This window comes from Nuphar pumila, chromosome 7 (assembly GCF_984573655.1).
Source record: "Nuphar pumila chromosome 7, dmNupPumi1.hap1.1, whole genome shotgun sequence".
Lineage (NCBI taxonomy): Eukaryota > Viridiplantae > Streptophyta > Magnoliopsida > Nymphaeales > Nymphaeaceae > Nuphar > Nuphar pumila.
The window spans coordinates 20,474,207-20,491,342 of record NC_143255.1 but is presented as its reverse complement, the minus strand read 5'-3'; the positions used below and the strand labels follow the sequence as shown (position 1 = coordinate 20,491,342).

The following is a 17,136-nucleotide window of genomic DNA, read 5'->3' as shown; positions in this document are numbered from 1 at the left end:
CAAAACTAGCAAAAAAGAGAACAGTCGTTGTTTGTGCTAATTTAGATCAGACTTTAAACAGGCTGACCTAAGTAAGATGAGCCAAGCTGCTTTCGGTTGTTAGCGAGAAAATCAGGTGCAACGGCCTTGGACAGGAACAATCCAATATAACGAGGATACCGTTCATCATGTCGGTTCATTTCACTGCTGTAGATGTCGTTCATCCGATGTGTGGACCATAGTGGACAAATATCGCGAGATTTATGAATATATTGCAAGAAATTGCCTGAAAGTTTAAAACGACAATTTCTCGCGAGATTTTCAAAATCTTGCGAGATTTATGAAAAAACATAAATACTGCGATTTAAACGCTATATTTACGTTTTAAACAGTTATTTATCATGAAAAAAATGTGTATTTTTATTTTTAAAATTTTTTTATTAATATTTTCTTATAAAAAATAAATTTTATAATTTTTAATGTTTTTTATTGGCGAGATTTTTGCTGAAAAAATGCGAGATTTATGAAAAAATTTCAATTTCTCGCGAGTTTTTGAAAAACGAGAAATTTCCGTTTAAAACGTTTGTCACTATGGTGTGGATAGCATAACAAAGACATGTGGGGCCCATCCGGGGAAGGACGAAGGAGCATCCACCTGCAAATGTTTCCTTTGTCGTTCATCTTGATGATGGATGGTACTTAACGCTCCTTGAACAGTTTTACTGGATTTGGACACCAAGAACCACCCATCTGTCATTTCATGAATACTTGAAGGGCAAATCCGAGAACAAAAAAATTTAGACATCCCGACTTCTCCCCTCTCACTTCCCTATAAATAAAAGCTCGTCTCTTCTCACGCCCATCTCGGTGGAGAAGCAGACTATGTCCAATTTCTCTCTGTTTTTTTCTCTCTCGAAAATTAGTCCTTTTTCTTTCTTTCTTTTTCCGATAATTCTCTTTTTGTTCTTCTTCGCAACACCAATTTTGAATTTTTAGGTGAGTTTTTCTTTAACTATTAAATAAAAATTAAAAAAATCGAGTAAATGCTCCGGTGAGGAGGGAATGAGAGGATGGGGGCGGTGACGTCGACGATCGCTGCGAGGCTGGCATTCTTCCCACCGAGCCCGCCGTCGTACAGGGTGGAGTCGGACGGAGAGTCAGGGCGGCTGTACCTGTCGGAGATCGGGCGGAGGGACGACGTCGACGTGCACAGGCTGAGGACGAAGAGAGGCCAGGAGATCGTGGCCGTCTACCTGTGCAATCCGACGGCCACCGCCACGCTGCTGTACTCCCACGGCAACGCCGCCGACCTCGGCCAGATGCTCGACCTCTTCATCGAGCTCAGCGTCCACCTTCGCGTCAACCTCATGGGGTACTTTCTATGCCACTCCTCTTTCATCATTATTATTTGTGAAATTTTTTTGAAAAACATCTCACCGTTCAACCGATGCATTTCAACGGCTAGGATCACATATTGGGCAGAAACTTGCACGTTTTTTTTAATAGAGAGTGATAACTTGGGGAAATTCCAACTCGAAACCCCTAAATTACGATAGTGAGACCTTAGGCTCCCATCTGTCACGTTCTGTCCTCATAGGCTTGAGCTTTATATGATCGATTAGATCCAAAAGATGCGTTCGATACATTTCGTTAGCTAAGAATTGTATTTCGAGTTGTTTTTTACATAACAATGCAATCCTTTTATTGTAAAATTTTAGTACATTGTGGGTAGCTGATTTTTTAAGCTCTCAGGAAAACCTGCTTAATAACACAATGGCATGATCCGAAAAGCAAATAAAGTACAAAAAACAAGCATTTTTTAAAAAAGAGTGTGATACCTTTTAGTATAGCGATTTCTTTATATTGTTATACAATAATAGTAATAGTAACAATTACAATTATTATTATTATTATTATTATTATTATTATTATTATTATTATTATTATTATTATTATTTCGACTTTGAAATCAAAAGTTCAACTTGATTTTTACATCCTCGCACCATTGAAACATTTAGCCTAATTCTATGACTCGAAATGAATCCTAGCCATGAACTAGACACTGAGCCATGGCCAATCATGTCTTAAGTTCGCTTAGTTGAGCTTAGTTGTGGGTCCCACATGAACCAGTGTACTCGTTGTGGTTGATCCATGGTGCAACTAAGATGTGGTTATTTTTTTTTGGCATGATTGGAGGTACGGATGGTAAAGCTCTGTATAGTCAGAATGATCCTGATCCATATACCTAACATTGCATCATGACCAACCAACCATAGCGTAGCCTTGCGTTGGTGTGGGGCCCACGGGAGCCATTGTTACTTCATTGTGACGGATTCATGGGGAAACTAACTAGGTGTGGTCCTTGGCTATGGTAGGCCTACCCGCCTTCATTGGCATGAGGGTAACCACACACTAAGCGCTGTATGGTTCAAATGATCCTGAGCCATGCACCAGGCCTTGACCCATGACCAAGGATAGCTTAAGCTCGTTTTGTTGGACCCACAAGTTCCCTAATTTGAAGTTTCAATATGATGCAGCCTTTTGACCATGGCAGTCATACTCGCGATGGCTGGCACAACAGTACCACCTTGGTCTGCATGGTTCAAGTGATTCTAAACCATGTACCAGCCCTTGGCCCATGAATTACATCCACAACCTAGGGTCGCTTAATGGAGCTGGCATGGGACTTACAAGCACCATATTCCCCAATGTGATTGAATTCCATGTTTCAACAAGGTCCAGTCTTTCGAACATGGTAGGCATGCCCGGATAGGGTACGGCCCACTGCGCTCTATACTTGGTTCAAATGATCCTAAACCATGTACCAGCCCTTGACCCAATGACCACCCACAGTCTAGACTCATTTAGTGGACCTGGTGCAGTACCCACAATAGCTGTATACTCTAATGTGATGAATTCAGGGTTCAACTAGATGAAATCTTTCAACCATGGCCAGCATATGCACGTAGGGTGTCGCGGCACCGCCAACCAAAGTCTATGCAAATGTCACTAACCCATGTACCAGCCCTCGACCTGTGACCATCCATGGCCCAGGGTCCCTTAGTGGAGCTAGTTTGGGACCACAACCACCATGTACCCCAATTTGATTGATTCATGGTGCAACAAGATGCAGTTTCTCAACCATGAATCATGGGAGGCACAACTGTCAGGGTACAGATATACTGGGTCCATATTTCTCACGACCCCAAGTCCTAACCTAGTGTACAATAGTCATTCACCTATAAAGACGTGCTACCCATTGCCGCCATGTCTATTGTTTGAATAGTTCATGGTCAAATACGTGGACTCATCTAACCAGGCTCGGGGTGGGCCCTACAAGAACCATGTATACCTTCTGATTGGTCCATGGAGCAATTCAAAGGAGAATAAAGCTGCACTCCATTTTTTGACCATGGTAGTCATACCAACATGGTCCAGTAAGTTTGTACTTGTTTGTCCATAGTTCAGAATGATCCAAACCCAGCGTACCACCCTATGACCAACTACGGGCCCATCACCCTGACGGTCCTGACCACTTGATCTGTGCACCACATGCACTGTTCGTATGTCCATGCAATGGGGACATTCTGAAAAGTATGTGCTGCACTTTCAGAGATCACCATTTATCTATGAGATGAATGACATTGCATTTGTTTAGCACCATCCATCTTGAGGATGGACGGTGGTCATGGATGATTTGGATTGAGCTTTCATGTATCAGTGGCCACACCATCGTAGTGGTCTTACTTTTAGTCTTACCTCTCCCTGTACAATGTATATATGTGTGTTATTGGTTGGTTGGTGTGGTGGGACCATAAGGCATTCTTGCACTGTGAATTTGGGTAGGGTAGAACGGGATTGCATTATTTCAGCAAAGGTTCTAAAACTCTATTCCAACCAACTTTACAACCATTAGAAGTAAAATTTTGGACATTGATCACCCAAGGCTGTTAAAGTTTAAGACACTAAAATACAGGCATAAGTCTAAATCCAACTGTATCTAGCACTCTATTTATTTCAAGTCTTTTTTTTTTTTCTACGGATAGGCAAGCTGGGGCCTGGGGGGGATAACCCCTGTGAGATTTGAACCTGAGACCCCTTGGCTGTGACAGTGCAACCTAACCATACAGCTATCTCGAACGTTCCTCATTCAATCTATTCAAGCTGAATATTAATTTTGTTAATTATGGGCTTCTTTGAAGCTACTAATTCTTCCACTATCTAATAGCATTCCAGCTATCTCGTTCCCACTTTGACTGCGGCTTTGTTTCAGCATTTGTATTTTGAAACAGTCTAAGATGGCATTCATACTCTTAATTTTGATTGTTTTTCTATGACGAATAACCCTTGCCAGGAACCGGGTTGTAAACCCCAGGCAGGGTCACACCCAAGCCCTTAAGGAGCCCACCAGTTAAAGGCCCCAATACACCCGATGAAAGTCAAACCTAAGATGAAGGAGTCAGCACCTTGTCCCCAAGCCCGCTGTCACTCGGGCAACCCAGGCAGGTGCCTTAATCTTGATTATTAGCTTTTAGCATGCATTCAAGTGCCATGGATCTCATATCCAGGCATCTGGCATGCATGGGATCCGTGCTAATACCAACAGTAAACAAACACCCAAAGCCCAAAGGGGGGTAGCACAGTGGGATGGGGCATTGGCCACTAGACCGGCTGTCAAAGTTCGATTCCCATGGGTATACCCCTCTGCGCAAGCCGACGCCCAGCATAGGCCCTGGGGGCAGGGTCCTAGCCTTGGAGTTTTACGCTGCCGGCATGACAAATGCAGGTATGGCAAGCTGAGCTAGCGCAACCAAGTCTTCATTCCTGGTGCGGTTTCTTCGGGTTATAAATAAGTAAAAAAAAAAAAACACCAAAATTGACATCCCACTAAAGTTAGAGATCTGAGATTCATATCAGTTATGATTCACGTGTCCCTGGCGTTGGAGGGGAGGCGATGTTGGTTTAGAAATATACCTATCTCTAATTCTTGGATCCCAAACCCTAGTTTGAGATCTGGGCATTCAAACACACTCTTAGGGATTGGTTGAGCATGTTGTGATTGTACACCAACATGTCACGGCCATATTAAAAAATGAATGAAGGAATGTACATTTTTTGTTTCTAGCAAAGCACAGGAAGTTCGTGCATAGAAGTAATTATCATTTGGATTGTCTTTAGTTTGTGAACACAACTTTACCTATTTTTTATAATTTTTTAAACATTGGTGGTAAACATCCGTACTATTAGATTATTAATTATTAATTATTTTATTTTGCTAGATAACCAGGGGATGACGGGGTTCAATAATTATGGGCTACCAAACTGCAGAGAGTTAAAGCCATACATGTCCCCACTACCAGACATGTTCTTTGAATGGAGCGTTTTGCCTATGTCAAGACGCACTAGGGTTATAACTTTGATGCTATAGAAAAATTCATAGTGCCTTCAGGTTGTAATTTCTTACTACTTGTTGGAAAGCCGAGGACAAAAAGAAATTTCAGGAAGTGCATCTTTTGATGCTACCAAGAACCTAGCTTTCTGAGCATTCAAAAAAAAAAGAACCTGGCTTTCTAGTATTATGAAACACAAAAATCCAGGAAAAACTCTCGTTTTATCATTACATCCAAATGAAATCGTAAGCTTAGCTAGTTATCAAATGACACAGTGTAGAATAACATTCATTTTCAAGAAGCCCATTGTGGTTATATTGGATAGAGCACATATCAAGTGTAGTAGCCATGAGCTGCAGAGGATCAAACACATTGAGATGTTGGAGATGTCCATCTCATAGTGTTATGTGATGCAGGCATTAATAAGGGAGCAAAACTGGGTTCAGGTCATATAAGCTAAGCCAATCTTCAAAGCCGTTGATTCTTCACAATCTCAGAAATCAAATCTTGTGATGTATTAGACATGATAAAGCCTCCTAAGAGAATAAACCATGTTAATCATCTGTATGATTAAACATATTTTTCTGGTGGCTAGATTGATACAAACAAGAGTATGTATCAAGGTAGACTATCATGGTACTTTATATTTATATTTATATATGAAAAAGTGGTGGCTACCTACCGTTAGCCTACTACCAGTGAATAGGTATTTTCGGGTTGTTTTTCGCAAATCTAACCTTGCAGATGTGTTCGGCACGGTCGATTTACTAGTAAATAACACTTGGTTAATGTTTTTCAATAAAAATATGATTTTTTAAGCATTGAATATTTTTAAAATTTGTAGGCCGTTGATTTTTAAAATTATAAAAACCTACCTGTGTGTCAAAATCAGACTATCCAAGAGTCGATTCTTAAAAAATCATCACATCTGTATGGTCATATTTTAGACAAAATAAAAAAAGGCTTTCAAAGCCCAATAGGTGGTAGGCTAGAAAAGTGGTAGGCAGCAACCCTATATATATATATATATATATATATATATATATATATATATATATATATATATAGGGTGCTTCTATCATGGTGGTACGTATTAAATATGATAAGACCTTCTAACATAATAATTAAATCATGCTAAACTTCTGTGTATGATTAAATCTAACATTTGGTGGCTGGATCCATACAAACAAGAATGGGAACCACTATATTGTATCATGGTAAACCACCAATCACCATATAATTCCTCTCTCTTGGTTGACACAGCTTTGTGGGTTAACAGTGAGAAATTGTTTCTAAGCCTGAAATGAGCTGCATGATTTTCAGTAAGCAAGGTAATGCTCATTAACCATACATTAGCAGATGGTTTCTAGTGGCATCAATTGTCACCATCTGAAATTACTGACATGCTTGTCTTTAAGCTGCTCACGTTCCAAGGCAGACCGTCAAACTTGTGAAGAAAAAAAAACAATCAATCTTGAAGTTCAGACAACTCTGTAGCTTAACCAACTTTGGTGGACTTAATTTCTCCTTCTGCAGTTTTCACTGGTTCTATGCATGCAAGTTGGTTCCTTGTTAGTCTTTTACTTCCTCTCTCCTTTGCTGCTTTCTCTTCATATATTCTTTGCTTTTGTGACTTCAAAATCAAAATGTGACATGTTGGTGATAATGCATGCCACTGGTCACTCACATAATCTCCTTTTCATATTTTATAAAAAAGATACCTTCAGCAGTGTGTAGCGGCAACAGCCATTTGATTGCCACATGTTCGTTAGCAGAAACCTGCTACCAGAATGGGGGTTGCATGCAGGACCCCATCCACTAAGCACGTGTCTGCATCCACAATGGATTTCCAGCTACATAATTTATGGCAAAAGTAAAACAAGCAACTTGCTACTTTTTTCTTTTTTTTAATTAAGGACAAGCTGGGGTTAGGCAGACATTGAGATTACATGCTATCCCTAAAAGGAACCAGTCTGGAAGGTGATCCTTCCAGGATTTACATACCCTGAGCTAACTTGGCTACCCCCCTTTAGCTAACTTGGCTAGGTATTGACTTTGATGTCAGTACCTTAATTCTAAAGAATCTAATACAAAAAAAAGGAAGGCCTGCTGTGTGTAGCGCTGATTGTGAAGTCTTCCTTTCAGAAACTGATGGGCTTTGGCCACGACATCTGGCCAAGCTGATTTCCAAAAATGACTTCGCTCGAGGCGAAACCAAGGTGAGGACGTCCGGCCTCACACACCAGTCATGCTCCTCCATCCCCTTGTTCAAAGTGGAGCATCTAGCGTCTAGCGAAAAGATGAAAAACCCAAGTTGTTTCGAACTGTAAAACCAAAATTCCATCGATTGTGATAAATTCGGTGGGTGCCAATCTGGATCCACCCCGGGTCAGGTCAAAACCAACTTAATACCAACGTCTATATGAAGTTTTTCTTTTTCAAATAGCCTCTTTGACAAGGTCTGTGGCATCTTAATTTGAAAATAGCGAACCCCCCTTCTCCCTCTCTATTTAGATATATATATACATAAATAAAGAGAGAGAGTGAGAGAAAGAGAGAAAGGTGTATTGTCAATTTGTCATACACTTAAAAAAATCAATTTGGGTCGGACGCAACGCACACAGCTGATCGTGCGTGCAATCAGCTGCGCGCATTTATTTAATGCTGTTTTGTCTTTTAGCCGTGGTCCAAGACCACCTCTAAAGGGTCCAAAAACAGGAAAAAATATATATGCTCAAAAAACCGCGCATCCGATTTTTGACTGACGAAAGATGGTCTACCCCTTTCGCGTATGTGAGTTATGGTGTTTACCCATAGATGAATTCAACCATATTAAAAAATTTAAAATACCTTTAAAAAGTAGTATTTTTTTTAAGTATATGATTATATTTTTAGGTTAAAAATAAATTTGATGGATTTATAAAGGGTATTTGGGGTATATATATATATATAAGTATATATATTGGGGAGTAGGTGTCTACTAAAGTTAGGAGCTTAACGTGAGCAAATGGGGTTTTTGAGGTGTTTTTCGCAAATTTGACTTTGTTCGGCATGAGCAATTTGCTAGAAAATAAAACTTGAATCATGTTTTCTTGATAAAAAAACATGAAATTTTCATCTAAAATATTTATAAAAATTGTAAACCGTTGATTTTTGAATTGGATGATCCAAATGTCTATTTTTCTAAAATAAAACACCTAGAACACATTGTATGGTCAAATTTGAGACAAAAAATAAAAAAACCTTTAAAAGTCTGGTTAGCTGCAACTAGCAAATGGTTATATATATAAGGTTAATTTAACATTAAATTAATTATATTTAATATTAAATAGATTCAACCTTATTAAAATGACAAAAACACCTTTAAAATAATAATATTTTTTAAAATATAAGATTATTTTTTGAGGTAAAAAATGTAAAGTTGTTTTTTTAGAAAGAGTTAATCTAAGATTAAACTAATTCTTTTTAACATTAGATGAATTCAACCTTATTAAAATAATTAAAATATTCATAAAATAATGACATTTTTTAAAATACAAGGTTACTTCTTGAGGTAAAAAACAACAACTCTGATAGCTTCCTAAAGTTACTTTTTTGGAAAAGGTGTTTGATTTTTCAATTTTCTACAAGTTCAAAAGACCTATTTAATGTCAAAAAATGTAACCCTACATTTAAAAAAATATCATTCTTTTAAGAGTATTTTAGTTATTTTAATAAAATTGAATCCATCTAATATTAAATGCAAGGGGATGGGGCCTAGACTGCTAGACGGATAATCTAGGTTCAAATCTCTTGGACGTCAACCCCCTTCCCCCCCTTTTGCGTAATACAAAGCTTGGTGACTCTCTAAGGTTGAGGGTAAGCCCTAGGAGTTTTACGTCGACATGAACAGAGATCGTAGTATGGCAGGCTGAGCCAGCATGGCTAGGTCTATGCATCTGGGGCGATTTCTTTGATTAAAAATCAAAAAAAGAATGTTAAAGGCAACTAGCCTAATGAAAGATTTTATATATATTGTTAGTTGATGCAACTAACAAATGGTTAGGGAAGCCCCAGCATGCCAAGCCCCGCTTCTACCTTGATTGAAATGATGAATCAAAATATCCAACTAAATAAATGCTACTGTTATCTCTAGTTAAAATCTCGCCTTCACTATCTAGGCAACCAAAGTGAAAGCCGGTATGCGCAGGCAAGTCTCTGCTTGTCTAGTAGGAGCAGCTAGTGCACGACACTTTGTGTTGATCAAAACCCAATGGTATAGTTGTATAACTGATAAGGGTCTGCCTGACCCCAGCTTGCCTTTCAAAAAAAAGTATTTGGACAGCCGGACACAAAGATTGGTATTTTAAAATTGATTTTTTTATATTGTTTAAGATATTATAATCATGTTTTGATTGTGCATTTTGACATATTTAAAATATTCAGTTTTTTACTTTTATGATTTTTAGATGTCTATTTTAAATAATTGTATTTTTTTTGGGGTCTCTTAGTGAAGCTTAGGCGTTCAACTAGGCTCCAGCTAGCGCTTTTGACTACTGAACCTAGTACTCCGACAGAAGTAGATAGCTCCTAAATTAGCAAGCTCTCGGTGCCACTGCCAATGATACCCAATCTCTAGGAGTTGGTTCCAATTTTCAAGTTGGATGGATTTCATCAAAATAGAGGTTTGGCAATATGCAAGTAAATTTTTATGCAAAGCATGCCATATTCATTTCATTCCAATTCAGAAAAACAAGATATTCGTGCTCTTTGCTTGAATAAAATGGACATGGAAACTGCACTCTGATGTTGATGAATCATCATGTTTCGTACTTTATGTCCCAACTGCTAGTATTCTGCTTCATATCTCTTTCAGTAGGTGGTAGGAGCTTTTAACCATGTTTTTCCTTTCTGATTCACTTGCATCGGAACCTGTTGCTTGCCCCGGAAAAAAATAAGAGGATACGTTGCTTAAATATTTTTGCATCCTTAAGGATTTCAAGGGTTATTGTTATGCAAATTGCCTCAATTCTTGTTTGAAGCACCAGTTTTGGGAACTGATGATCCAGATAGCAGACTGATATTCTGCATAGAGACTGCTTTCTGGGACAAGATTGGATGTGACATTAGTTCCATCCCATAAAAAGGCATAAACTTAGAATTTGAAACTGATACTGTGCAAGTTCATGTAAATCATCTCAGCACTCAATTATGCTCTTATCTTTTATTAGCATCAGAAGTTAAGGATTTTGCTATGTCCAGTTTGAAATGCTGAACTGACCCAGGATCAAATACATTTTGAAACCACTTGGTAAATCCTTGGAGTTGATGAAAAGTAGAGTGTAAACAAACCGAATGTGGTTGACTCCAGCTAATGTCAAGCTCATTCATCAAGTGCAATTATGATCCACATCAAACTGCTGTCCAAACTTGATTTGGACCATAAAGTTGGAATGTAACTAAGATTATTCAGATCAAGTTGGCAGTTGAGGTCACCCACAGCTTGGTGAAATTTAGATATGGAACGTCATCTGTATTCAGCCAAGTTGCTGAAGTCCTTGAAGTTCTTTTCCCCGAATTTTTCTAGATGCTGGTAATCATAGTATTCATCTTTTGCAGGTATGACTATTCTGGTTATGGACATTCTACTGGCAAGGTGGGTCATTGACATTTATAAAATCAACAACATTTTGAGATCCTGCAATTGCATAATCCTGGTGATTTTGCAAATTCTATTATAGTCTTTTTTATTTACAGTGTAATGATCTAGTCAGCGTCATGCTTTTCTGACTATATTTTCCATCTAACAGCCAAGCGAGTACAATACGTATGCAGACATTGAGGCTGTATATAAGTGCCTCAAAGAGCAATATGGGGTTAGAGATGAAGATCTAATCTTGTATGGGCAGTCAGTGGGCAGCGGGCCAACAGTAGACCTGGCCTCCCAACTGTCACACCTGAGAGCAGTGGTTTTACACAGTCCCATACTCTCAGGTCTAAGAGTATTGTACCCAGTGAAGCACACATACTGGTTTGACATATATAAGGTAGCTTATCAACATTTACATCATTTTCTAATTATAGGTGAGCTATGGTTGCTTAATGTTTTTTCTATTTCTTCCAGAATATCGATAAAATTGGCCTTGTCAATTGTCCAGTTTTAGTAATTCATGTGAGTAGTCTTCACTAATGTATTTGTGTTGTGACATATTTGCACATTAAAGCATTCAGTTCTTTGCATTTCATCCAAGAGTAATGCTGAATTTCAGGGAACAGAAGATGAAGTAGTCAACTTCTCACATGGGAAGCAACTTTGGGAACTGAGCAAAGAAAAGTTCAAACCTTTGTGGTTAGAGGGTGGTGGCCATTGTAACCTTGAGCATTACCCAGAATACATAAAACATTTGAAGAAGTTTGTGGCAACTGTTGGAAAATCAAAGGCCAAAAGAAACAACCCAAAAAGCACAATCACAAAGTCAGAGCATGCAACTAAAACTAGTAATGTTGTGACAGAACAGGATATGCAAGCAGCAGGCTCAGAAAATCCGGAAAACTTGAAAAACAACATGAATAATCAGACGGAGAAATCAAGGAGAAGCAGTGACAGAAGAGACTCATCACAGGCTGGTGCTGAACTGGTAGGAAAATCTAGAAGAAAAAAGGGTGGGCTTAAATTATACAAATCTGCACAATAGAGGGCACTCTTGTAAGTTGATTAGCTTAACCATCTAACAAAAAAACTCAAATCTAATTATTTTTCATGTACAATTTTCTCTGTATTGTAACATTAAAGTATCTAGAAAGCATCAAGAGTTTTCACTGGTATGTAAGAATATAACAGTGGTTTAATTATCACAATGACAACTTTACAAGACAAGGAGAATGACCTTTTCAATTCTTCTTGGTGGTGTATAGTTCAGGTCCTTTCTATCATGATACTAATTTATGTATGATGCTGTTAATGTCCAGGGCCCTCCCTTAAGGATAACAAGTTCCCCACAAATATTTTTTCACTAATACATTTAGAAATATGATGTTTGCTTCATATATTGTTATCACTAAGCATATTCTCGTACATTTTAAAAGAGAACATATTAAAAGATGACACACGTTCCCAAACTGTAACTGATATATGTGCCTTTTACTCATTATAAAACTACTTACATGCCTCTGGTGGTGACAATTAAGGTATTGCAACATAATCAAGCATACATTCCTGAGAAACAGCATACCGTTGGTAAAATGTAACTAATTATGATCATTTCTACAAAAAGAAAAGGTTGTAGACTTATCCAATTATTCATTATATACTTAACATTTTACTTTTATCTAGCTGTCTTTTATGCTTTATTTTATGATATCATAGTACCTAATAAAATTGCCATTTGTTCAAATCAGACATAATTTGAACATAAAATAAACCAGGAAATATTTGGAGACAATCAAAATTCCATGCCAAACTAAAAACTCCAAATTATGAATTACGTCAATATAGTTTGGTCCCCATGCAGGGCTAGAAAATGAGACAAGGCACTTATGGTTCGGCGTGTGTCTGGCTTGTAAGGAGCTCATTCAAACTCGTGAATTATACTTGGCAAGTTGAACATGAACGATGGGTGTTCGGCTCAGCTCAGCCCGTATAGGCTCATTAACTAGTAATAAATATATTTTACATGCATTTTATATCATAGTGTAGATGGTTGAAGTGTTTGGCTTGCAAGCAATAAGTTTAAAGTTCAAATTCAATTCATTGTGAATGAGCAAGTTTAAGCTTGGCTCAGTAAATTTAGAGTCCAAACCCTACTATTTTCAATTTTGAAAAATGTATTTTTTTCTGTAAATGAGCCAGCTCGAGCTCAGCTTGTTTAACTCGGGCTCACCATGAGCTCGAGCTTGGCTCAGCTCACCACAAGAACAAGCCAAACTTGAACACCCTCTGCTCGGTTTGTTTGGTTCCTTTATCAGCCCTATCTCCATGGTATAAATGCATAAATGCACAACAAAAAGTATTTTACAGCTTTCCTAATTCCCCTCCTCCTTTGAAAGTAAGGGGCTAGAATACCAGAAAGAACCTCTCTCTTTCTAACATATACATATATTTATATATATACATATATTTATATCTATGTATGTATGGATGTATGGATGTGTCCATTGTGTTACCCAACCACCATAACTTATAGTGGTACACCCTTGATTTATATGAATCATATCTCCAAAAGTAAAAACTAACCTTTGGATCATGCTTAGCATAATCTATTTATTATTTTCATGTGTTCAAGTTAAAAAATATGGTAACCGTGGATGTCCAGTGCTGTCTCTAGAAGGAATAGAAAAAAAAAAGAAGGGGTTGCTGCTGAACCGATTCCCAATAGGGATATCATGTGATGTGCTCTTCTATTTATAAAACATGATATACAACTTACTTTACATTACAGTGCTTGCCATATGCAATAAGGAAACTGAAATAAAAGGTCAACCTCCAATCACACTTTCTTAATTGACAAGGTCAACTCTTATTCAGTAATATTTTTAATTAAAATATGACTCTAAAATTTATAGATATTTTAGGGGTAACAAAAATAAATTTTAACAAACACAATAATTATAAACATATCCTCAAAACAAGATTTACAAAAAACTTGTTTGGCAAATCACAACTTTAATTCAATATGTGCATATTTACTAGTATAATAACTTGTACCACATTTAAAAATATACTAGAGGTTTAGCCTTAATATAATGCACTCATGCTAGTTACCATTACGAGCATCAAAAAAGCTTTACTCACCTAGTACATAGACATATGGTACCAATATAGGACACATTGATTGTCTAAGACCAAAGTTCACGTAGTTAATCTTATCTCGAAGACTAGTAACGAATGTGATTATTAATCATTGTCTCTCACTACGGCTATCTGCCTTCATGCATATCAAATTACGTAACTAATAGAGAGATGATGTCAGGTCTACTGCAAGCATGTGTGTCACATGCTCCACGATCTTTGTCGAGCTCTCAGGTGAATTTTTCATATTGGCACTATGAGTAGGTCTATCTCTTGAAGGCTTCATCTTCAAGAGAGCCTACTGCCAAAAAAGAATAAGATACACTGCATTATCCCATCTCATTTAGGCTTATACCCCTAATCTGATTTGTGAGACATCAAACACATTGTATCTAAAGTTTTGAGATTGGGGTTTTTTTTCATGTTCAAATTGACACAACTTAGATAAGTTTCTAGATGAGCTCATACTGCAACCAAACTGGTAAAACTATAATAAGATCTTGCATAAGTCATAATTGCATGCAATACAATAACAACAATTCATAAACATAATCATGGCCATATTTGAATATCTATGGATTTCATCAAAAGTTATGCAAGATCATATATAATATTCAACATCTCCCACTTGGCCTACATAACTTTTTCAATACAACATAATTTCACATATATGTGTAATACATGTATCAATTGTTATAGTTAACAAAATTGTAAGCATTGCTTTTGTACTCAAAGAAAGTAGGCAACTTATCATTCATAAATCTAATTAACAATTTGTCACATGTTTTGACATGTTCATTCATAAGCTTATCAGAAAAAAATTACAAGTCCTTGTTGTCTATCAAGGAGCATGCCTAACTTTAATACAACCAGGAGCATACACCTAATAAACATCCTTTGAATTTGATGATATTCACATATTTTTCATATTGAGAGCAAATCCCACATGAATCATGACAAAATAATGATGCATATAAATACATCTCATAGATATTCATATCAATCATGTGATTCTCAATTCATGCAAGTAGATGCTTTTATAATTTCAAGAATACATGATTCTTCACTCTTATGGTGAATAAAATAATATTAGATTGAAAGAACATGTACCTTCACTACAAAAATACACATAATAATAAAAAAAAATATGACTTATCTCAATGCCTTTTTCACTGTCATTTATATAACTATGCAAGAAAAGATTTTAGGTCTTATATACAAAACATGTGATATAATATCTTTAATGCATTGCTAGTTGGTTGCAGTCAAATGCTATAACTTTATATTATTAGAATATTGATTGATGATCGGTCTATAGACTCTCTTTTCATAAAAAAAATTATGTGATGCATGTATAAAATTAACCGACTCTAGATACCAAAATTTTTATGATGCCCAATTACTAACATCTTTTGAGACAAGTATTTGCGGGTGTTGAGCGGGAATCAGGTACCCCTCGCACACAGACGACAAGAGAGATTTTGTCGTCTATCTAGGGAACGGCTCACCCGACTGTTGTCCGCTATAGGACGATAGAACAAACCATCGTCTGGTATTAGGGACGACAAAAATGAAGTGTCTTCCGCTATGGGATGAAAGAACAGAGTGTTGTCCACTATGAGATGGCACAACCGCTTCATCGTCCACTGCACCAAATGTGTGGATATGCCATTTGGATTATCCATATCTCTTCCCAACCGCCTTGTGTGTTTCTCAATGCGGGAGCTCTCCTCTTCTATGAGCCTTGATCCGAGAAGACTCTCTTAGATAAGTTTTATTCCCATTTGGGGATAAGCTTAGATCCACTGAGATTGGATCCGGATCCAAAAAGATCTCATGACTCGAATCCCGTTCTGAGTTCTATAAATAGAGGTTGACCCATAGGACCCAGGTATCTAGAGAATATATAATGAAGTGATGGCCATGTAGAACATGCCTACTCAAGCCTTGCCTGGACTCTGTTCTAGCGCCATTGAATATCTCTCGAACCTACGTAGAGGTACTATCGAAATAAAATGAGCCTAAAAGCTAAACAAACTTTGGAGTCTGAAAAAGGTATTTTCCAGATCCCCAATCTGTTTATTTCAATTTTATTTATTCTTTTGATTGGTACTTATACATGTTTTAATTTTATTTGTATACCTGAATCTGCGATGGTCTGATTTGAGCTATAAAAAATGAAGACCTGTATTGACTTTACCTTTCCTTCGGGAAAAAGACAGTGAAGACTTGCATACGGCATTCCCATAATTTAAAAAGGATTTTGCAAAATTCGAGTAAGTCGATCTTTCCCAAACATTCAAATTTTTATCAACATTTTTTTATGATCACGATGTGATGTCATACTTTTTTTTTTGTAGCTAGAATTATATTGTGGGAAGATTTTAGCCCTAACAAGCCCAAAATCTCTATTTTTGAGTTTTTGTCTTTGTTCAGATGGAAAACCCTATTTTGTCATCCATTGAATTTTTGTCGTCTGACTTCTATTGTCCATTGATTATCGTCCGGCTTCAGCCATTCGCAAGCCTTTTGTCGTTCGGTATTGTGTCATCCGGCAAGATTTTGTCATTCACTAACCTGAAGTCTGTAGTTTTTTTTGTAGTTCTACCATCCACAGACAGTGTTGTCCACAGACAGTGTCATACGCTCTGTCTGCAACATCGGCAAAAAGTACTTATGTGTCCACAGACAGTGTCGTCCACTGACAACGTCATCCATAGTTAGTGTCATCCACTTTGCCTGCAGCCTTAGTCAGTGTCATCATCTGTTAGATTTTGCCATCTAAAAAATTAGTTGTCACGTAAGTTTTGTCGTCTAGACGTCTGTCATTCATACAGTGCAATGTAGATCACACCGCTGCTTTCTTTGTTTCTCTTTGGCAGATCTTTTGTTTAGTTTTTTTTAGTTATTTATCCCTCAAATATAGGTCATTTTGCATTAAACTCATGCATAAATATTAGGTTTAGGCCAATCACATTTTAGAAACTCTTGCTGGAGATA

At 37.3% G+C, this 17,136-nt stretch overlaps 1 protein-coding gene across 1 annotated transcript; it reads left to right on the top strand.

Annotated features, from left to right (window-relative positions):
- The first annotated feature begins 650 nt into the window (after positions 1 to 650).
- LOC149831443 (uncharacterized) lies at positions 651 to 12,243 on the top strand. Its single transcript, XM_090012075.1, has 5 exons — positions 651 to 1,351; positions 10,968 to 11,004; positions 11,159 to 11,395; positions 11,473 to 11,520; positions 11,618 to 12,243. The coding sequence occupies exons 1-5, from the start codon at positions 1,050 to 1,052 to the stop codon at positions 12,041 to 12,043; spliced, it is 1,050 nt and encodes a 349-aa protein (XP_089868201.1). The 5' UTR covers positions 651 to 1,049; the 3' UTR covers positions 12,044 to 12,243.
- Positions 12,244 to 17,136: the final 4,893 nt, after the last annotated feature.

Bases quoted from the DNA above. Each gene is read 5' to 3' on its own strand.
- LOC149831443 (XM_090012075.1), top strand. From the start codon at position 1,050: ATGGGGGCGGTGACGTCGACGATCGCTGCGAGGCTGGCATTCTTCCCA. The intron at 1,352-10,967 runs GTACTTTCTATG...CATCTTTTGCAG, and splicing joins CTTCGCGTCAACCTCATGGG to GTATGACTATTCTGGTTATG. The intron at 11,005-11,158 runs GTGGGTCATTGA...TCCATCTAACAG, and splicing joins ATGGACATTCTACTGGCAAG to CCAAGCGAGTACAATACGTA.